At 68.0% G+C, this 20,402-nt stretch overlaps 2 protein-coding genes across 7 annotated transcripts; one reads left to right on the top strand and one right to left on the bottom strand.

The window, feature by feature from the left end:
* The first annotated feature begins 4,066 nt into the window (after positions 1-4,066).
* On the top strand, positions 4,067-7,949 carry AGFG2 (ArfGAP with FG repeats 2). 2 transcript variants are annotated; one of them, XM_084540596.1, is made up of 11 exons: positions 4,068-4,404; positions 5,519-5,612; positions 5,697-5,812; positions 5,898-6,124; positions 6,602-6,709; positions 6,894-6,972; positions 7,082-7,134; positions 7,220-7,288; positions 7,379-7,462; positions 7,566-7,618; positions 7,726-7,949. In XM_084540596.1, exons 1-11 carry the CDS (start codon positions 4,163-4,165, stop codon positions 7,786-7,788), a joined length of 1,188 nt encoding a protein of 395 aa, XP_084396722.1. In that variant the 5' UTR covers positions 4,068-4,162; the 3' UTR covers positions 7,789-7,949. The 2 variants fall into 2 exon arrangements, with proteins under 2 accessions (XP_084396723.1, XP_084396722.1); XM_084540597.1 differs by lacking the exon at positions 7,379-7,462 and having other exon boundaries at positions 4,067-4,404.
* On the bottom strand, positions 7,893-18,015 carry LRCH4 (leucine rich repeats and calponin homology domain containing 4). Of its 5 annotated transcripts, XR_014688275.1 has the most exons (18): positions 16,609-17,466; positions 13,324-13,468; positions 13,120-13,246; positions 12,938-13,043; positions 12,728-12,864; positions 12,568-12,644; positions 12,380-12,476; positions 12,211-12,286; positions 11,843-12,089; positions 11,112-11,162; positions 10,943-10,991; positions 10,759-10,807; positions 10,543-10,626; positions 10,393-10,451; positions 10,133-10,270; positions 9,969-10,046; positions 8,486-9,183; positions 7,893-8,444 (listed from the first exon to the last, which is right to left on the bottom strand). XR_014688275.1 is itself a non-coding variant. In XM_084540595.1 (17 exons), the coding sequence occupies exons 1-17, from the start codon at positions 16,796-16,798 to the stop codon at positions 8,980-8,982; spliced, it is 1,914 nt and encodes a 637-aa protein (XP_084396721.1). In that variant the 5' UTR covers positions 16,799-18,015; the 3' UTR covers positions 7,893-8,979. The 5 variants fall into 5 exon arrangements, 4 of the variants coding, with proteins under 4 accessions (XP_084396721.1, XP_084396720.1, XP_084396718.1 ...); XM_084540595.1 differs by having other exon boundaries at positions 7,893-9,183; positions 16,609-18,015; XM_084540593.1 differs by lacking the exons at positions 7,893-8,444; positions 8,486-9,183 and adding an exon at positions 9,375-9,883 and having other exon boundaries at positions 16,609-17,465.
* Between the last annotated feature and the right edge of the window lie 2,387 nt (positions 18,016-20,402).

Raw genomic sequence — 20,402 nt, forward strand, 5'->3', positions numbered from 1 at the left:
CCCCTGCTGGCCGCGCCCCCCCCCGCCAAAGGGCTGCCCCCCCCCCCCGCTCCCGCCCCCCCCCCCCCAATTTCGCGAGCCCCCCCCCGCCCGCGCCCGCAGCCACTCCACCCCCCTGCCCCCCCCCCCCCATTCTTCCTCCGGGGGGGGGGGGCGCCCCCCTCCGCTTTTTTGGGGGGGGGGGGGGAGGAGGCAGGGAGAAGGGGGAGGGGGGGGGCACGGTCCCCCCCCCCCCGCCGCCCCCCCTTCCCCCCCCCCCCGCCCCCCCCCAAGGCTTGTTGTGGACTTACCCGGCCGGGAAGCGGCCCCCCCCCGCCTACGAGAGTCTCAGGGTGGGGGGGGGGGGCGCAGGGGGGGGGGGGGGCGCTGCTCTTGGGGTCCCCGTCCCCCCCCCCCCGGGAAAAAAGCCGGGAGGAGGAGGAGGAGGAGGAGGAGAACGACGCGGGGGGGGCACGGGGGGTGCCCCGCAGAGGGCACGGCGGCCACAGCGCCCCCCCCCGGGGGAAGGATGGAGACAGTGAGTGGGGGGGGGGAAATTGGGGGGGGGGGCATGGGGGGGGGGGGGGCACGGGGGGGGGCAATTGGGAAGGGGGGCAATGGGGGGGGTAATGGGGAGGGGGGGCACGGGGGGGGGCAATTGGAATGGGGGGCAATGGGGGGGGGCACCGGGAGGGGGGGGCACCAGGGGGGGTAATGGGAAGGGGGGGGCACGGGGGGGGCAATTGGGAGGGGGGACACTGGGGGGGGGCAATTGGAATGGGGGGGCAATGGGGGGGGTGCTGGGGGGGGCATTTGGAATGGGGGGGCAGTGGGGGGGGGGGAACCGGGAAGGGGGGGGCACCGGGGGGGGCAATGGGAGTGGGGGGGCAATGGGGGGGGCAGCTGGAATTGGGGGGATGTCATGGGGGGGTCACCGGGAGGGGGGGGCAATGGGAAGGGGGGGGGAAGGGGGGGGCACCTGGAATTGGGGGGGGGCAATGAGGGGGTCAATGGGAAGGGGGGGGCAATTGGGGGATACTGGGGGGGGGGCAATTGGAATGGGGGGCAGTGGGGGGGCAGCTGGAATTGGGGGGAGGTCACGGGGGGGTCACCGGAGGGAGGGGGCAATTGGGGGGGCACCAGGAAGGGGGGGGGGGCAATGGGGGGGGGGCAAAACATCGGGAATGGGGGGGGCAATGGGAATGGGGGGGCAAGGGGGGGGCACCTGGAATTGGGGGGGGTCACTGGGGGGGTCAATGGGAAGGGGGGGGCACCTGGGAATGGGGGGGGCACTTGGAATTGGGGGGGGGCACCGGGAATGGGGTCACTGGGGGGGGTCAATGGGAACGGGGGGGCACCGGGGGGGGCGTCACTGTTTTTTTTTTGGGGGGGGGGGGGGCACAATAGTGACCCCCCCCCCCCCAAACTTCCCCCAGGAGCACCCGACCCCCCCCGCGAGGATCGCGCCACGGCAGGAGGAGGAGGGGGGGGGGGTTCCCGCTGGGGGTGTCCCCCCCCGCAGCCCCCCCCCCCCCCATCGGGGATCCCGGTGCTACGAGGAGCCCCCCCCGGGGGTGTGGGGGGGGGGGGGGGCAGGAGGGGGGGTCCCAGCGGGGGGGGGGGCAGGGGGAGGGGGGGGGGGCCGCCACGGCTTCCCCACCCCCCACCGCAGCTCGGGGGGAGGGGGGGGGGGAGGGGCCGGGACCCTCGTGGGGGGGCTCCCAATTTCCTCGGGGGGGGGGGGGGAATTTTTTTTTGGGGGGGGGGCGCCCCCCCCCGTTTGGGGCGCTCGGCTTCCACCTCGGGGGTGCGCCCTGGAGTGGGGGGGGGGGGCGCGCTTGTAGCCAGCCCCGCCCGGCAGGGAAAAGCGGCCCCCCCCAACGAGCGGTGCTATGGGTGGTGGTGGGGGGGGGGGTGTGGGTGGTGGGGGTGTGGGGGGGGGGCATTTAATTGTGGCCCCCCCCCGGGACGGGCAGCTGCAGGAGGTGATCGAGAGGAAGCGCTGCGTCTGCACCGAGATCAAGGCCCGGCGGCGGCCCGAGAGGGGGGGGGCGCTGAAAAAACAGGACAGCCTGCCTTGCTTGCCCCCCCCCGCATCCATAGGACCCCCCCCCGCGTCCACAGGACCCCCCCCCGCTGGTACAAACGCTCCGGGGGGGGCACCCCCCCCCCCCACCAGCAGCAGGGCTGCGTCGCGGCCGCACGCCGTGCTGTGGGATACGGCCATCTGAGGGGGCCCCCCCCCCGGGAAAAATAATTAAAATAATTAAAAAGCCCCCCCCCAAAGCATAAGGGGGGGGTGGGGGCATGATATTGGAGCCCCCCCCTCAAAAAAAATTAATGGGGAGGGGGGGAAAAAGCCCAAAGCGCCGCGGGTTACGGACGCTGGGGGGGGGGAGAAGCTCAATGGGGGGGTAAAATTAAAGGGGGGGGCATGGGGTGACCCCCCCGTGGGTAAAAAAGGGGTGTGGGCCCCCCCCATATGTAAAAAAGGGGGGGTGCCCCCCCTGTAGGTAAAGGGGGGGGCGAGGGGTGACCCCCCCTATATAAAACGGGGGTGGATTGTGGCCCCCCCGCAGGTAAAAGGGGGGATTTTGGGGTGTGCCCCCCCCCCCAGAAAAAAAGGGGGGTGGGATTTGCCCCCCCCATGTAAAAAGGGGGGTGGGATTTGCCCCCCCAGGGTAAAAAGGGGGTGGGATTTGCCCCCCCCATATAAAGGGGGGGTGATGGATTTGCCCCCCCCAGCTAAAAATGGGGGGGGGTGGGGTGAGGGGTGTGCCCCCCCCCGAAGTAAAATTGGGGGGGGGGGGCTGCAGCTGCTTTGCAAAACTTATTTATGGGGGGGGGGGGGGTAATTTATGGGGGGGGGCACCCACGGCTGGGTCCGGGGGCGGCGGCTGTTGGGGGGGGGGGGCAGGCGCCCCCCTCCTAGGGTGTTTTTTTTTTGGGGGGGGGGGGTCTGGGGGGGGCAGGTTCTGTATAATGGGGGGGGTGGGGGGGGGGATAGGGCCCCCCCCCGGCTCCCTGCGACCCCCCCCCGGTGCCTCTGTGCCTCGTGTCCCCCCCCCCCCCCCGCCACCAAAATTGCCTTCGCCACCGCCTGCAGTGTGGGGGGGGGGGCCCTGATTTGTGCCCCCCCCCCCCTAAATAAAATGATGGGGGGTTAATGGGGGGGGGGCAAGGGCCCGAGCGTGGGGTGGGGGGGTTGTAAAGGGGGGGGGGGGCGTTTTGTACAGTGGTTCTGTGCACTATTAAAGAGAAAAGCAGCTCCGAGAGTGGTTTTTTTTTTTTTGGGGGGGGGCAATTTTTATTTGGCCCCCCCCCCCCCCCCTCAGGAAAAGAGTTTCTGATAAGATAAAGGGGGTGGGGGGGGTAGGGAGGGGCCCCCCCTCCTCATAAAAACCCCTTTAGACGGGCTGGGGGGGGGCTAAAGGAGCCCCTCAGATTATTTGGGGGGGGGGCTAAAAGAGGCCCCCCCCCCAAAAAAAAATCCCCTCAAATGATTTGGGGGGCTTAAAGAGGCCCCCCCCCTCATAAAAAAGCCCCTCAGGTGATTTGGGGGGGCTAAACCAGGGACCCCCCGTCACAAAAAGCCCTTTAGACGGGCTGGGGGGGCTAAAAGAGGGCCCCCCCCTCATAAAAAGCCCCTCAGATGATTTGGGGGGGGGATAAATGAGGCCCCCCCCTCACAAAAAGCCCCTCAGATAATCTGGGGGGGGCAAATCCGTGGAAATTCCCCCCCCCGCACCCCTTTTTTTGGGGTTTTCTCACACTTACCGGCACATTTTGAGGTAAAAAAGGGCGGGGGGGGGGGTTCTAGAGGCGGGGGGGGGCTTTTTATTTTTTTTTTTGGGGGGGGGGCGCTGTGAGGGACCGTTAAAAAGAGCGGGAACGGGCGCGCGAGGAACCGTTAAAAAAGGCGGGAAGGGGCTGGGCGCGTGAGGGGCCGTTAAAAAGGGCGGGAAGGGGCGCGTGAGGGCGGGGGGGGGGTCACGTGACGGGGGGAAAGGGCGGGAAGCGCGCGACGGCGGCCGCCCGCCTCGTGCTCCGCAGGGGGGGGGGCGGGGCTCCTGCGCATGCGCCGGCTCGGCTTCCCTACTGCGCACGCGCGCCGCTCCCAGAAGGGAGGGGGGAGGAGAGGGGGGTGTGCGCCGCGCATGCGCAGTGCGCCCAGTGCGGCCGGATGGCGGCGGCCGGCGGCGGCGGCGGCGGCTCCGGGCCGGGTCCCGGTCCCGGTCCCGGTCCCGGGGCTCGGAAAGGAGGCGCCGGGAGGGACGCGGAGGCCGAGGTGTGGAGCCGGAGGGTGCGGGAGGTGGTGAGCGCGGCGCCCGCCAACCGGCTGTGCTTCGAGTGCGGCCAGCGCGGCGTCACCTACGTGGACGTGACCGTGGGCAGCCTGGTCTGCACCGCCTGCTCCGGGGCGCTGTGAGTAGGGGCAGGGAAAGGGGCGGGGCCAGGGGGGCGGGGCCTGGGGTGGGGACGGTGATTGGGTGGGTGCTGGAGGGGGAGGGGTTGGGGTGGGGCTGGTGATTGGGTGGGTGTGAGGGGGCGGGGCTGGGCGCTGTGAGGCGGTGGGGGCGTGGTCACGGAGGGGGCGGGGCTGGGAGCCTCAAGGGGCTGGGGGTGGGGCCATGAGGTGAGTGGGGCAGGGGATGGCTTGGGGGCGGGGCTAGGGGCACGGCAGCTGATTGGGTGGCTGCCAGGAGGGGGCGGGGCTGGGCGCGGTGAGGGGGTGGGGGCGTGGTCACGGAGGGGGCGGGTCTAGGGGGTTAGGGGCAGGACTGCTGATTGGGTGGCTGCTGGAGGGGGCGGGGCTGAGGGTAGAGGGTTGGGGGTAGTGAGGGGATGGGGCGTGGTTAAGGAGGGGGCGGGGCTGGGAGCTGCAGGGGGCGGGGCCATGAGGTGACTGGGGCAGGTGGCTGTGAGGGGTTGGGGGCGGGGCTAGGGGCAGGGCAGCTGATTGGGTGGCTGTGAGGGGGCGGGGCTGTGTGCTGCAGAGGGCGTGGCCATGGCAGTGGGCGGGGTTGTGTGCTGCATGGTCCAAAGGGGGCGTGGCCAAATGGGGAGGGGCCACAGGGAGGTGTGTAGGGGTGGTGGAGGCTGATTGGCTGCACGGTGGGTGGCACCCATTGGAGGGGCGTGGCTTCCCATGAAGAGGGCGTGGCTCTTCAAGAAGGGGGCGTGGTCTCTCAGGAAGGGGCGTGGCTTCCCAGGGAAGGGGGCGTGGGCTCAGAAAAGGGGGCATGGCTTCTAATGAAAGGGGGTGTGGGCTCAGAAAAAGAGGCGTGGCTTCCCAGGAAAGGGGGCGTGGCTTCTCAGAAAGAGGGTGTGGCTTCTCGGGAAATTGGGCGGGGCCTCAGAAAAAGGGGGCGTGGCCCCAGACACACGGACACCCCCCAGCTGAGCGGCTCCGCGTGACTTTCCATACCAAATCCCGGGGCGAAAAACCCATTTTGAGCCATTTTTATGAGCATTTTTGGGGCTGGGGGGGGCGGAGGAGCACCGGGGCCGACCCCCACGCCCCCCCCCCATTTTATAGGCGGGGGCTGAACCCCCCCCACCGCGTCAAATCCATCTCCATGACCACCTTCAGCGAGGCCGAGGTGCTGTTCCTGCAGGCTCACGGCAACGAGGTGAGTCTTTGGGGGGGGGGGGGACACGGGACACCCCCCCTGACCCCCCCATGTCCCCATCGTGTCCCTCTGCCCCCCCCCCAGGCGTGCCGCCGGGTCTGGCTCGGCACCTTTGACCCCCGCAGCACGCCCCCCCCCGACTCCCGCGACCCCCAGAAGCTGAAGGAGTTCCTACAGGAGAAATACGAGAAAAAACGATGGTAACGGCGATTTTCTGGGGGGGGGGCACCCTCCGTGGGACCCCCCCGTAATGATAATCCCCCCCCCGCCCCCCCCTTCATGCAGGTACGTGGCTCCGGAGCAAAGCAAAGCGGCCTCTGAGGCTGCTGCCCCCCCCCCCCAGGCGCTGCTGGGGGAGGGGGGGCCGCCTTCTTGCCCCCCCCCGGCCCCCCAGCGGCCCCCCCCGGCGGCCCGCAAGGCCAGCACGGATCTGCTGGCTGATATCGGGGGCGACCCCTTCGCCGCCCCCCCGCCGGCCCCCGCCTTCGCCGCCCCCTTCCCGGCCTTCCCCGGTGAGTTTTGGGGGGGGGGCTGGGGGTAGAGGAGGGGGCTCGGGGGGGTCTGGGGGGGGCCTGGGGGGGTCTGAGTGTAGAGAAGGGGGGCAGAGGGACCTGGGGGGTGACTTGGGGAGGGTCTGGGGGGGGCTGAGCATAGAGAAGGGGGGGCAGAGGGGCCGGGGGGGGGCTGGGGGGGGCTGAGGGTAGAGCAGGGGGGGGCAGAGGGGTTGGGGGGGGTCTTGGGGGGGGCTGGGGGTAGAGAAGGGGGCTTGGGGGGGTCTGGGGGGGACTGATTGTAGAGCAGGGGGGGCAGAGGGGCCTGGGGGGGGGGCTGGGGGGGTCTGAGGGTAGAGAAGGGGGCTCGGGGGGGGGCTGGGGGGGGGGCTGGAGACCAAAGAGCATCCTGGGGGGGGGCTTCAAGGGGTGGGGGGCTCCTGCTGTGAGGCTGCTTTGCTGATGTGCCCCCCCCCGCTGTGTGCCCCCCCCCCCCAGGCCCATCCCCCGCTGCCTTCGCCCATTTCGATGCCTTCGGAGCCGGCTCGGGAGCCCCCGCGTTTGGGGGGGCTGCGCCCCCCTTTCACCCCCCCCCGGCACCCACAGGTACCCGGGACCCCCGGGGGGGCTTGGGGGGGGGTTGGGGGGGGCTCAATTCTCCCCCTGGTGATAAAAGGAGGGGGCTGGGGTCACCCTGGGGGGGTTTGGGGGCTCCCCCATCCCCCATTGAGGTGTTTTTTTTTGGGGGGGGGGAATTGGGGGTCCCTCTAAACCGTGTCCCCCCCCCCAGGGGTTGCTGCAGTGAGGGGTGGAGCTTCTGGACCCGTGGGCGGAGCTTCTGGACCACCAGGGGGCGGAGCTTCTGCCAGGTACCGCCCCCCAAATTCCCCCCCCCTCAAAAAAAAATGTTTGGGGGGGGGGGGGCTGCATCCAGCCCCCCCCCCCACCTCTTCCAGCTCACCCCCTCCCCTCCCACAGCCTCTTCGGCACCCTGCGGACCCCCCCGGCGCTTCCCCAGCCCCCCCACGGGGGTAAGTAGGGGCTCAATGCCCCCCCCACCCCCCAAAAAAAAATGAGGGGGGGGGCACAATTTAACGCTGTGCCCCCCCCCCACAGCCTCCACCAACCCCTTCGCCACCCCCCTGCCCTCCACCAACCCCTTCCAGAGCAACGGCCTGGCTGCTGGTGAGTGCCCCCCCCCCAAAAAAAAACAGGGAGGGGGTCTGGGGGTCATTTTTGGGAGGGGGGGGGCCCATTTTTTCCTCTCCCCATTAGGTTCTGCCTTCTCCATGGGACCCCCCCCCGCCTTCGCCTCCCCCCCCGCCGTTGGGGTCTTCGCCCCCCCCTTCCAAGCAGACGGTAAGGGCCAAAACGGGGGGGGGGGGGGGGGGGCGCTTTGGGGGTGTCCCTGTGCGCCCCCCCCCCAATCCCAATGACCCCCCCCCCATTTTTCCTCCTACAGCTTCAGCCTTTGGCAGCTTCAGCGTTGGCAAAGCCTCGACCAATCCCTTTGTGGTACGAACTGGGGGGCACTGGGAGGTACTGGGGGGGCGACGGGGGTCCCTGCCCCCCCCCCAGCCCCTTAAACCCCCCCCTTATTGAATTTTTGTCCCCCCCCCCAGACGGTTCCGGCCCCATCGGCCCCTTTCGGCATCAAGCACCCGGCCACCAACCCCTTCCTATAGCTGGCGCCTGAGGGGGGGGGGGACCCCAAACACCCCCTCCCCCCCCCAATCATATGGGGGGGGTGTGCAGGAATCCGGCGCCCCCCCCAAAAAAAAACACCAAGTTTTATTTTTTTGAGAAAAATGTGCCAAAAATCTTAATATATATTCTATACAAACGGCTCCTGCCTCGGATCCTGGGGGTTATGGGGCTGGGGGGGGGTTGTGGGGCTGGGGGGGGCTTTATGGGGCTGGGGGGGGCGTTGTGGGGGTGGGGGGATTTTTTTAACCCCCCCCCGAAGCCCGGGGGGGAGGGGGAAGCGCGGTGCCCTCACTAAAGATGGCCGCCCCCAGCCCCCCCCGGCTGGTTCCCTGAGACGTTGCCCTCCCCCAAGATGGCCGCCGCGGCCTCGCCTGCCTCCCCTCCCCTCCCCCCCCCAGCCTCAGCCCTCGACCAACATGGCGGCAGCTGGGTGGGGAAAGGCAAAACGCCCCGCCCCTTTGGCTTGCTGCTGCCCAATGAGAGAGCAAGGGCAGCGCTGGGGGCGGGGCCTCCCTGAGAAAAGGCGGAGGGCCACGGAGGGGGCGTGGCCTTGTGTAGAAGGGGATGTGGCCTCGCCGAGAAGTGGTCGGGGGTCCCCTGAGGGGGCGTGGTCTTGTAGAAAAGGGGGCGGGGCCTCAGTGAGAAGAGGGCAGGAGCCCACTGAGGGGGCGTGGCCTTGCTGAGGCTGGGGGGGTCCCCTGAGTGGGTGTGGCCTTGCTGAGAAGAGGGCGGGGCCTTGCCTAGTGGGCATGGTCTTGTAGAGAAGAGGGCGTGGCCTCACCAAGAAGCTGGGGGTCCCCTGAGTGGGCGTGGTCTTGCCGAGAAGGGGGCGGGGCCACCCTGAGTGGGTGTGGCCTTGTAGAGAAGGAGGCGTGGCCTCACCAAGAAGTGGTTGGGGGTCCCCTGAGGGGGCGTGGCCTTGCAGAGAAGAGGGCGTGGCCTTGCAGAGAAGAGGGCGTGGCCTCGCCCAGAAGAGGGCGGGGCCACCCTGAGTGGGCGTGGTCTTGCCAAGAGGCTTGGAGTCCACTGAGGGGGCGCGGTCTTGTAGAACAGGGGGGCGTGGCCCCACCGAGAAGAGGGCGTGGTCTCACATCGAAGAGGGCGTGGCCTCGCCGAGGAGTGGGCGTGGCCTCGCCCAGCAGCACCAGCCCCAGCCCCAGCCCCAGCCCCTAGGGGGGCCCATGGGGGGGCGTGGGGGGGCCCGGGGGGGGCTCCGCCACTGGGGGGGGCCCCGGGGGGGTCTCTGCGGCCGGGGGGGACCCCGGGGGGGTCTCGGCGGGGGGGGGGGCGGCCCCCAGCAGCCCCCGAAAGGTTCGGGCCAGGCGGGCCAGGCTCTCCTCCTCCAGCACGTGCTGGGGCTGGCAGATGGCAGCCTGGGGGGGGGGGGGGCAAAAAATTAGGGTGGGGGGGCCAAAAAATTAAAGGGGGGGAGCTTGTTAATTGCTCAGGGGGCGGGCAGTGCAGCGGCAGGCGAGCTTTTGGGCGGAAAGACGGCGAAAACGGACAAAAGGCACACACAGAGCCCCCCCCCCCCCACATAGACACACACAGAGCGACGCGGGGGGGGTGGTATCAAATATAATTTAGAGGGGGGGGGCACAATAATAATAATAATAATAATATTTAAAATAATATTTAGGGTAATAATTAGGATAATTAATTAATTATAATATTATTTAGAATATTAATTAATTAGGGGGATAATAATAAAGGGGGGGCCCCCCCCGGGGTGTGTGTCCCCCCCCCACACCTTGTTAAGGCACACGAAGCAGCAAAGAAGGGGGGGGGGGGCGTTAAGGCAAGGGGGGGTCCCTCTGGATTTGGGGGCCCCCCCCATTTCAGGAGGGGCCTCTCCCGCTCCGGGGGGGTCTCTCCCGATCCGGGGGGGTCTCTCCCAGCGGGGGGGGGCGGATTTTGGGGTGCCCCCCCCCGCGGTCAGCAGCCGAGGGCGGCGCAGTAGGCGCGGTAAAGCAGCGCCATCAGCAGCCCGTAGAAGAGGGCGAAGCCAGCCAGCAACCCGGGGGGGGGGCACCCCCCCGGGGGGGTGGGGGGGCGGGGAGGGGCTGGGGGGGCCTGCGGGGAGAGAGAAGCTTGGCATCAGCGCGGGGGGGGGCCGGCTGGGACCCCCCCCTTTTGATTTTTGCCCCCCCCAAAATACCTCGGGCACCCCCAGGCGCCGGCAGGCGTCCAGGAAGCTCTCGACGTTGCGGCGGCGGTTGGTGGCGCTGAGCTTGGGCTGGGGGGGGGCGTTTTAATTTTTTTTAAATGGGGAGGGTGTTTTTAAGACGGGGGGGGTGTTTTTTAACCGGGGGGGGCACTCACGGCGGCGGGAGAAGGCACGTGGATGAAGGGCACGAGGCGGGGGCGCAGGCTGTTGGCCACCCGGCACAGGACGGCGCCGTCGCTCAGCGCCTCCCCCAGCTCCTCGGGGAGCTGCAGCTGCAGGAGGCTCTCGATGCTCTGGGGGGGGGGTTAAATAAAAAAAGGGGGGGGGTCAGGAGGTGGGGGAGGACCCCCCCTTGAAGGCTGGGGGGGGGGCGTTTGGGTGTGACCCCCCCGTTTGATGAGGGGTGGGTTTGTACCTGGCGCATCTCGGCGATCAGCTCCGAGTCGTCGGCGCTGGGGGGGTCCTGGGGGGGGGCTGGAAGGCGAGGGGGGGTCGTTAAGGTGTGGGGGGGTTGATAAAGTGGGGGGGGGGTCAAAAAATTGGGGGGGGGGGCACGGTTTTTTACCTGGGGTCGGCCTCACGGCGCTGCGGGAGGAGGAGCGGAAGAGGAAGCTGCTGGGTTTGGGGGCTGCGCCGGGCTGGGGGGGGTCTAAAAATGGGGGGGGGGTAAAAAAAAAAGGTGAGGGGGGGTTAAAAAGGGGCTGGGGGGGTTAAAGGGGTGAGGGGGGGGCGCTGGGGGTCACAGGACCCCCCCCCACGAAGGGTCCCCCGGGGGGCTCACCTTGGCGAGAGGTTGGGGCTGGGGGGGGGGTTGGAGGCTGCTCCGGGCTCTGTAAGGGAATGGGGGGGGTAATTAGTGAGGGGGGGGTTAATTAATGTGGGGGGGGGTTAATTAGGGTGTGTGGGGGTTAATTAGGGTGTGGGGGGGATTAATTAGGGGTGGGGGGGGTTAATTAGGGCCTCACCTGCGTCCTCAGGCGGCGCTGCAGGAAGGTGCTGGGCTCGGGGGGGCCGCTGGAGAGAGAGGGGGGGTCACGGGGGGGGGTCACAGGGGTCATGGGGGGTCACGGGGGTCATGGGGGGGTCACGGGGGGGTCACAGGGGTCATGGGGGGGTTACGGGGGGGGCACTCACTTGGTGGGTGCAGCCGCGGGGGGGGCGGCTTTGGCGGCCGCTCGGAGGAAGCTGGGGGGGGGCAGAGGGCGCCTGAATCTGGGGGGACTGACCCCAAATCCCCCCCCCCAGTGTCCCCAAGACCCTAAATCCCCCCCCCGTGGCCCCAAGACCCCAAATCCCCCCCCCGTGGCCCCAAACCCACCCCTTCTGTCTCCAAATCCCCCCCCCCCGTGGCCCCAAACCCCCTCCCTGTGTCCCCATCCCTGTCCCATGTCCCTAAGACCCCCCCCTTGTCCCCAAATCCCCCTCCCCAAGACCCCAAATCCCCCTCCCGTGTCCCCCTCCCAGTGTCCCCATGTCCCCAAACCCCATCCTACTGTCCCCAAACGCCCTCCCCATGTCCCCAAGACCCCAAATCCCCCTCCCCCTGTCCCCAAACCCCCTCCCCCTGTCCCTAAATCCCCCTCCCCCTGTCCCCAAACCCCCTCCCCGTGTCCCCAAGACCCCATCCCAGTGTCCCCAAGACCCCAAACCCCCTCCCCATGTCCCCAAATCCCCCTCCTGTGACCCCAAACCCCCATCCCATGTCCCTGTGTCCCCCTCCCAGTGTCCCCAAATCCTCCCCCCAAGCCCCCAAATCCCCCTCCCCATGTCCCCAAATCCCCCTCCTGTGACCCCAAATGCCCCTCCCCCTGTCCCCAAGACCCCAAATCCCCCCCCCATGTCCCCAAACCCCCCCCCCCCCGTACCTGTCCCTCTTCTCCACCCGCCCCCCCCCCGGCGCCTGCTGCTGCTTCTCCCTCTCCTGCCACAGCAGCAGGCTCTCGGGGGGGCGCCGCCGCTCGTCCGCCCCCCCCCCGGCCCCATTCCCCCCCCCAGCCCCGGGGGGGGCTCTTTTGGCCTCGGGGGGGGCCCTTTTGGCTTCGGGGGGGGGCGCGTCCTCCTCGTCCTCCCCCCCCGGGGGGAAATCCGCCTGTTCGGGGTCGCTGTCACCACCTGGGGGGGGGGAAAAAAAGAACAGGGGGGGGTGAAAACGACCCCTGGGGGGGTGAAAACGACCCCGGGGGGGGTGAAAATGAACGGGGGGGGGCCATTTTGTCACCCCCCCCCTCCTTACCGCCCCCCCCTCGCTTCTCTTTCAGCTGCCGGGGGTCGCCGAGGCGCAGGGAGAGCTCGGAAAATTCATCCGTGGACTGAAATTTTGGGGGAAAAAAAAGAGATTTTGGGGGTTCTGGGGTGGAGGGGGTCCTAAAATGTCCCCCCCCCTCGAAAAAAAAAGCCCCCACCTCGTTGCCCGACCAGCGTTTGCTGCCGCTGTCCACGCTGTTGAAGCCGGAGTCGAGCCCCCCGTGCTGCCGGGGGGGGCACAGCTCATCCGGGAGGCTTTGGGGGGGGGGAAAAAGTGTTTTTTTTTTTAGGGGGGGGTCCAGGAGGGGTCGGAGCCCCCCCCCAACCCCTCAAAACCCCCCCTCACCACGTGCTGAAGGCGTTGGGCCGGGCGTCCTCGGACTGGAGGTACTTGAAGATGTGAACCCTGCCCTTCAAACACACCTAAAAGGGGGGTTTTAAGGGGGGGTTTTAAGGGCGGGGGGGGCACGGCAGGACCCCCCCGCGCCCCTTAGGGTCTTTTTTACCTGGGCGGGGGGCGACTGGAGGGGGTTGTTGTCGGCCAGGATGGTTTGGAGCTGGCGCAGGCGGCGGTAGCAGCGGGGGATGGCGGCCACGCGGTTGCAGGAGAAGTCGAGGCGCACCAGGGGCAGCTCCGACAGCTCTGGGGGGGGGGCATAATTAATTTTGGGGGGGGGTTTAAATTAATTACGACCCCCCCGGGGGTCTTTTCAAACCTGCTGGCAGCACGGTGAGCCGATTGCGACGCAGGTTGAGGTCTCGGAGCGACGCCAAGCGGCCGATGGAAGCCGGCAGCGCCTGCAGCTCGTTGCAGCTCACGTCCTGCCCCCCAAAAATTGGGTTTTAAACACGGGGGGGGGTCCGGGGAGGGCCCCCCCGGTTCAAAAAGCCCCCTCACCAGCTGGCGGAGGGCTGCCAGGTCCCCGATGTCGTCGGGGAGCTGCGCCAGGCGGTTGTTGCTGGCGATGAGGACGCGGAGGGGCAGGCGGCAGAGGGAGGCGGGCAGCGAGCTCAGCTGGTTGCGGCTGCAAAAATTGGGGGGGGGGGGGTTAAATTAGGGCCCCCCCAAAAGGTTGAGGGGGTCGGGGGGGGTCCGAATTACCTGAGGTTGAGGTAGGTGAGGGCCTGCAGGTTGGCGATGGCCGGGGGGATGGCGCGGAGGCAGTTGTGGTAGAGGCTCAGGGCCTCCAGGGCCACCAGGCGGCACGCGGCGGGAGGCACCTCCGAGAAGCGGTTGCGGGAGAGGTCTGGGGGGGGGGAAATAATGGGGTGGGGGGGTGAAGGAGGGGGTTGGGGGGGGGATGGGGGGGTTGGGGGGGCAAATGGGGGGTTTGGGGGGGGGAATGGGGCGTTTGGGGGGGGGAATGGGGCGTTTGGGGGGGGAATGGGGGGTTTGGGGGGGGGAATGGGGGGTTTGGGGGGGGAATGGGGGGGTTGGGGGGGGAAATGGGGGGTTTAGGGGGGCGGGAATGGGGGGTTTGGGGGGGGGAATGGGGGGGTTGGGGGGGGGGAATGGGGGGTTGTGGGGGGGGAATGGGGGGTTTAGGGGGGCGGGAATGGGGGGTTTGGGGGGGGGAATGGGGGGTTTGGGGGGGGGAATGGGGGGGTTGGGGGGGGAAATTGGGGGGGTTGGGGGGGGAAATTGGGGGGGTTGGGGATGGTTTGGGGGGGCTGGGAGGCATAAATGGGGAGTTTGGGGGGGCAAATGGGGGGTTTGGGGGGGAAATGGGGGGGTTGGGGGGGGTTGGGGAGCGGTTTGGGGGTAGTATGGGGGAGTTTGGGGGGAGAGGGGGGTAAATGGGGGTTGGGGGGGAAATGGGGGGGTTTGGGGGGGTTGGGGGGCAAAATGGAGGGGAAATGGGGTGGTTTGGGGGGGGGGGGCGTAAATGGGGGGTTGTGGGGGGGAAATGGGGGGTTGGTGGGGGAATGGGGGGTTTGGGGGGGCAAATTGGGGGGTTTGGGGGGGCAAATTGGGGGTTTGGGGGGGCAAATTGGGGGGGTTGGGGATGGTTTGGGGGGGCTGGGAGGCATAAATGGGGAGTTTGGGGGGGCAAATGGGGGGTTTGGGGGGAAATGGGGGGGGTTGGGGGGGAAATGGGGTGGTTTAGGGGGCTTGGGAAGGCTTTGGGGAGTGGGAATGGGGGCTTGGGGGGGAAATGGGGGGGTTTGGGGGGGTTGGGGGGCAAAATGGAGGGGAAATGGGGTGGTTTGGGGGGGGTGGGGGGCGTAAATGGGGGGTTGTGGGGGGGGAATGGGGGGTTTGGGGGGGGGAATGGGGGGTTTGGGGGGGGGAATGGGGGGTTTGGGGGGGCGAATGGGGGGTTTGGGGGGGCAAATTGGGGGGTTGGGGGGGGAAATGGGGGGTTTGGGGGGGAAATGGGGGGGTTGGGGGGGGAAATGGGGGGTTTGGGGGGGAAATGGGGGGGTTGGGGGTGGTTGGGGGGCATAAATAGGGGTTTGGGGGGCAAATGGGGGGTTTGGGGATGGTTTGGGGTGGTTTGGAGGGGTGGGGGGCGTAAATGGGGGGTTTGGGTGAGGAAATGGGGGGTTTGGGGGGGCTTTGGGTAGGTTTGGGGGGATTTTGGGGGGGTTGGGGGGCTTTGGGGGACGGTTTGGGGGCATTTTGGGGGTAGGAATTGGGGAGGGGGTGGTGGGGATGGGGAAGGATGGGGTAGAAGAGGGGGGGGCAGGAAAGGGGGGGAGAGGGCCCCCCCCCGGGGACACTGGGGACAAATGCCATAAGGGGGACACCCCAAATAAAACCTGCCCCCCCCCCCCGGGACAAGGACCCCCCCCCCGGGGACAAGGAGCACCCAAGGGGACGGGGACGTCACCAAGGGGGGGGGGCTGACCCCAATTTTGGGACCCGGGGGGGGGGTTGGGACGGCCCCAGCTTGACGTAGGGGGGGGGGGGGGGGCTGGGGCGCTCAGGACACCCCCAAAGATAATAAAACTTTAAAAAAAAGGGCACAAAAATGGGTAAAAAAACCCACGATTTGGGTAAAAAAAACCACGATTTGGGTTAAAAACCCAAGATTTGGGTAAAAAACCCAAGATTTGGGTAAAAAACCCAAGATTTTGAGCGTTTTGGGCCCAGGAAGCGCGCGGGCAGGAAGGGGAAACCAAAGGGGAAGCGAGAGCGGCCCCACGCCCTCCCCACGGGGGTGTTGCCGGGGGGGGGGCAGCACGGAGACCCCCCCCAAAATGGGGCTGGGGGGTGGCGGGTGTGGGAATTGGGGCTGGGGGGGGCAGTGGGGGCACCCTGGGGGGCCGGAATGAGAGGGCTGAGCCCACCTGGGGGCTGTAAATGAAGGGGGGGGGTAAAAAATATCGAAATGGGGGGGGTCCCGTGGTGGAGGAGCCCCCAAAGGACGCGGTGCTGTGCTGGGAGCCCCCCCCCCCCCCACGGGATGTTTCCGGGGTGCTGCGCCGCCCTGCGACCTTTGGCTTCCGGGGGGGGGGGCGGGGGGGTCACCTGCGGGTGTTATAATTCCCTGGGGGGGTCACTTTGGGGGGTTATAACCTCTGGGGGGGTCGCCTGGGGGGGTTATCCCCATCTGGGGGGGTCGCCTCTGGGGGTTATGACCCCCGGGGGGGGTCACCTGTGGGGGTTATAACCTCCGGGGGGGTCACATGTGGGGGTTATAAACCCCGGGGGGGTCACTTTGGGGGTTATAACCCCCAGGGGGGTCACCTCTGGGGGTTATAACCCCTGGGGGGGTCACTTTGGGGGGCTATAACCCCCGGGGGGGTCACCTGTGGGGGTTATGACCCCCGGGGGGGTCCCTAGTACTGAGAGGAACCCAGAAGTTGGGCATTATCCCCCCGGGGGGGTCATTTATGGGCGTTATAACCCCCGGGGGGGTCGCTTCTGGGCGTTATAACCCCCGGGGGGGTCACCTATGGGGGTTATCCCTACCTGGGGGGGTCCCTGGTACCCCCAGGCACCCCAAAGCCGGGCATTATCCCCCGGGGGGGGTCACCTCCGGGCGTTAACCCCCCCGGGTGGGGTCACCTCAGGGCATTAACCCCCCCGGGGGGGTCACCTCAGGGCATTAACCCCCCCGGGGGGGGGTCCCAGTACCCCCTCCCCCCGGGATCCCCCCCCATTAAGACCCACAAACTGGGACTGGGGGGTCCGGACGTGCCCCCCCCCTTGATGGGGACCCCCCCGGGGTGGGGGCAGGCCCGGGGGGGGCCCCCAATAGAGGGGGGAGGGGGGGGGGCACCGGGGATCCCCCCCCAGAACCGGGAGGGGCGGGGGCGGTGACCCCTGGGGGGGGGGGCGTGGCGTGAAGGTAAGGGCGTGGCTTGAGCGAGGGGGCGTGGCTGAGGGCAGGGGGCGTGGCTTGAGGGCGGGGGGCGTGTCCTGGGGGCGTGGTCTCACCGGCCTGCGTGGTGTCGCTGAGGTCCCAGCGCCGGGCCGCGGCGGCCGGGAAGTTGCGCAGGCGGCGCCCGGCCAGGCTGAGGGTGCCGGAGGCCGCCGCTTCCTCCAGGGCTCGCTCCGTGGCGGCTCCCCCGAGCGGAGGAGGCGGCGGCGGCACCTCGGCGGCCGGAGCCGCTTCGCCCGCCGCCATGACGGGGCCGCCAAGCGCCGCGGGCCCGCTCCGATCCGCACCCGCCGGCGCCGCTGCCGGACTGAGCGGCCGGCCGCTGCCGCGCGGGGGGCAGCTCCGCGCGGGGGGCGGGGCCAGCGCGCCGGCCAATCCGGGAGGGAGTTGAGGCGGGGAGGCGGGGCGGAGGAGGCGGCGGGCCAATGGGAGAGGGGAGGGGGCGGGGACTGGAGGAGCGAGGCCCGCCCCTCGCACGCGGAAGTGAGGGTGGGTGCCTGATGAGCAGGTGGGTGGGCCAATGGTAAAAGAGGAGGGCGGGGCAATGCCTGGATGCAGCCAATCGCGTGGCAGGGAGGGAAGGGAGGGCTGTTGATTTCCACCAATCGTGGCCAGGAGGGCGGAGCTAGTCGCCAGGCAACCACCTATCAGAAGGCGGCCCACCAGGAAGTTCTGAGGAGGCGGTGCGACGCCTTTGATTGACGGGCCAGGCAACCACTCAAGCCTCAAGGCCGGGGGGGCTGCAGAAATTGCGGCGGGAGCTGGACGGGGCGGGGCTTGCCGGCCCCACCAATCACAGGGTGCGGAGGAGGCTGCCCGGCCTATCAGAGGAGGAGTCTCGGCAGGTGGGTGGGGAGAACGACAGCTCGGAGAGCCAATCAGAGCGCGCAGCGCCCCAGGGGAGGGCGGGCACGAGCCCCTCAAAACTGACCAATCAGAGCACGCAGCGCCTCAGGGGAGGGTGGGACCCGCACCACAAGCAGACTGGCTACCCCAGCAGCCAATCAGAAGGCGCATCGCCTCAGGGGAGGGCGGGACACCACCTGCGGGCTGACTGACCCCCCCCCAGCAGCCAATCACAGCGTGGAATGGAGGTGATTGACAGCCCTCCTGTCCAATAGCCGTGAAACCTGGTGCCAAATGAAGGCAGCTCCCAGCGAGCGGGCTCAGACCGGGGGGTGGCAGCCCCCGGCCCTGGTGCTCCTCCCGCTGTGCCGCCAGTGCTTCCTCTGGTGGGGCCCGAGCCATTCCCTGCCGCTGCGCTGCGGCTCCGAGGCCGGGGGGAGCCTCCCGGGGCGTCCCCGGGGCAGCGCCGCCTTCATCCGGGTGAGAATTGGGAACAATGAGGGGGGAACCGGGGTCTGGGGGCAGCAGCCCGGTGCCCCCGCTCACCCCTTCCCCTGCCCGGCTGCCCTGTTGGCCACAACGTCGAAAGCCACCGGGAGCGGCCCCAATGAACGCTACAGAACCGGGCGCTGCTCCTCGCCCCCCCCCCCCCCCATCCCCGCTCCCTCCCGCTCCGCGCTCCCGGCGAGACTGCGACGGCTCCGCCCCCCGCCGGCGCTTTTAAAGCCTCGGCTCGCGCGTAGCCACGCCCCCCTCCCGGGCGGTGCCTCTGCGAGTGGTTTAGCGCCCCCTCTTAGCCACGCCCCCTCGCGGCAAAGCCACGCCCCCAGCGCAGTCCCTATGCTGGTGGCTCCGCCCCCCCTTAGCCACGCCCCCTCCTATCCACGCCACGCCCAGAAACACCAAAGCCCCGCCCCCTCCGCCCCTCTTAAAGGAGCCGCGTCCCCAATAAAAATTAAATAAAAATTGGGGGGGGGGGATTTTTTGGGGGGGGGTCTCCACCCCGGGGGGGGCTCCCGCGACCCCCTGGAGGCAGAAACGGCCCGGGGGGGGCGGGGGGGGGGACAGAACGGTGGCTGCAGCCAGACGGCGACGTGGCAGCGGCGGGGAGAGGGCGGGGGGGGGTGGGGGGGGCGGCCCCATGCTGGGGGGGGGCCCCGGGGGGGGCAGAGTCGCCCCCCCCCCCCTTTGCCAAGCCCCTGCGCCATTTATTTATTGAGTATATTTTTGGGGGGGGTACGAATGCAAAGTGGGGGGGGTGACCCCAAAGGGGGGGGGGAGGACCCTAAAGGGGGGGGGCATGACCCCAAAGGGGGGGTCATGACCCCAAGGGGGGGGGCACGACCCCAAAGGGGGGGGACGTGACCCCAAAGGGGGGGTGGGAGGACCCCAAGGGGGGGTCATGACCCTATGGGGGGGGCACGACCCTAAAGGGGGGTGGAAAGACCCCAAGGGGGGGGCCATGACCCTAAAGGGGGGGGCCCTGACCCTAAAGGGGGGGCCATGACCCCAAGGGGGGGGTCATAACCCTATGGGGGGGGGGCCATGACCCTAAAGGGGGGTGGGATGACCCCAAGAGGGGGGCCCTGACCCTAAAGGGGGGGGACAAGACCCCAAGGGGGGGGGGCACGACCCTAAAGGGGGGGTCATGACCCCAAGGGGGGGGCCATGACCCTATGGGGGGGGCCATAACCCTAAAGGAGGGGGTCATGACCCCAAGGGGGGGGCCATGACCCTATGGGGGGGGCCATGACCCTATGGGGGGGGCCATAACCCTAAAAGGGGGGGGCCATGACCCCAAGGGGGGGGCCATGACCCTATGGGGGGGGCCATAACCCTAAAAGGGGGGGGCCATGACCCCAAGGGGGGGGCCATGACCCTATAGAGGGGGGGCCCTGACCCCAAAGTGAGAGGTCATGACCCCAATAGCGAGGGGGGGGGGCAGATTTTTGCTGAGAGAAAGAGGTTTTTAATGAATGGGGGGGTGGGGGGGGGCTGCTTGTTATTTGTTGTTGTTTTTTTTTTTTTTAGGGGGGGGGTCCTCAGGGCTGCCCCCCCCTGCACGGCCGCTTGCTGAGGTTGCCCAGGATCTGCTGCTGCTGCTGCCGGTAGGGCACCACGAAGGCGTGGGGGGGCACCACCGCCGCCCCCCCGGCCCCCACCCGGCCCATCAGGACGTAGCTGGAACCTGGCAGGTAAAAGGGGGGGGGGTTAAAAATAGCCCAGAACCCCCCCAAAAATTTTTAACCCCCCCAAAAAAATTTTTTTCCACCCAAAAAAAAAATTTTCCCCCCAAAAATTTGAAACCCACCCTTGGGGGGGGTTAAAAATGCCCCCAGACACCCCCAAAAAAAATTTTAACCCCCCCCAAAAAAAAATTCCCCCCCCAAAATTTGAAACCCAGCTTTGGGGGGGGTTAAAATGCCCCCAGGACCCCCCCAAAAAATTTTTAACCCCCCCAAAAAAAAAATTCCCCCCAAAAATTTGAAACCCAGTTTTGGGGGGGGGGTTAAAATGCCCCAGAACCCCCCCAAATTTTTTTTAACCCCCCCCAACATTTAAAACCCACCTTTGGGGGGGGTTACAATGCCCCCAGCCCCCCCCCCAAAAATTTTTAACCCCCCCAAAAATTTAAAACCCACTTTTTTTGGGGGGGGGAGTTAAAAATGCCCCCAGAACTCCCCCAAAATTTTTTTAACCCCCCCAACATTTAAAACTCACCTTTGGGGGGGTTTTAAAATGCCCCCAGGACCCCCCCCCAAAATTTTTTTACCCCCCCCAAAAATTTGAAACCCACTTTTTTTGGGGGGGGGTTAAAAATGCCCCCAGACACCCCCAAAAAGTGCCCCCAGACCCCCCCCCCAAATTTTTTTTCCCCCCAAAAAATTTAAAACCCACCTTTGGGGGGGTTTAAAAATGCCCCAGAACCCCCCCCAGATTTTTTTTAACCCCCCCCCAGATTTGAAACCCAGCTTTAGGGGGGGGTTAAAATGCCCCCAGGACC

Source organism: Aythya ferina (assembly GCF_964211825.1).
Source record: "Aythya ferina genome assembly, contig: HAP1_SCAFFOLD_1265, whole genome shotgun sequence".
Lineage (NCBI taxonomy): Eukaryota > Metazoa > Chordata > Aves > Anseriformes > Anatidae > Aythya > Aythya ferina.

Excerpts from the sequence above, each read along its gene's own strand:
- AGFG2 (XM_084540596.1), top strand. The coding sequence starts at position 4,163 with ATGGCGGCGGCCGGCGGCGGCGGCGGCGGCTCCGGGCCGGGTCCCGGT. Across the intron at positions 6,125-6,601 it reads CCCCTTCCCGGCCTTCCCCG|GCCCATCCCCCGCTGCCTTC; the intron begins GTGAGTTTTGGG and ends CCCCCCCCCCAG. Across the intron at positions 7,463-7,565 it reads CCCCCCCTTCCAAGCAGACG|CTTCAGCCTTTGGCAGCTTC; the intron begins GTAAGGGCCAAA and ends TTCCTCCTACAG.
- LRCH4 (XM_084540595.1), bottom strand. The coding sequence starts at position 16,798 with ATGGCGGCGGGCGAAGCGGCTCCGGCCGCCGAGGTGCCGCCGCCGCCT. Across the intron at positions 12,645-12,727 it reads TCCAGTCGCCCCCCGCCCAG|GTGTGTTTGAAGGGCAGGGT; the intron begins GTAAAAAAGACC and ends CCCCCCTTTTAG. Across the intron at positions 12,287-12,379 it reads AACGCTGGTCGGGCAACGAG|TCCACGGATGAATTTTCCGA; the intron begins GTGGGGGCTTTT and ends CCAAAATTTCAG.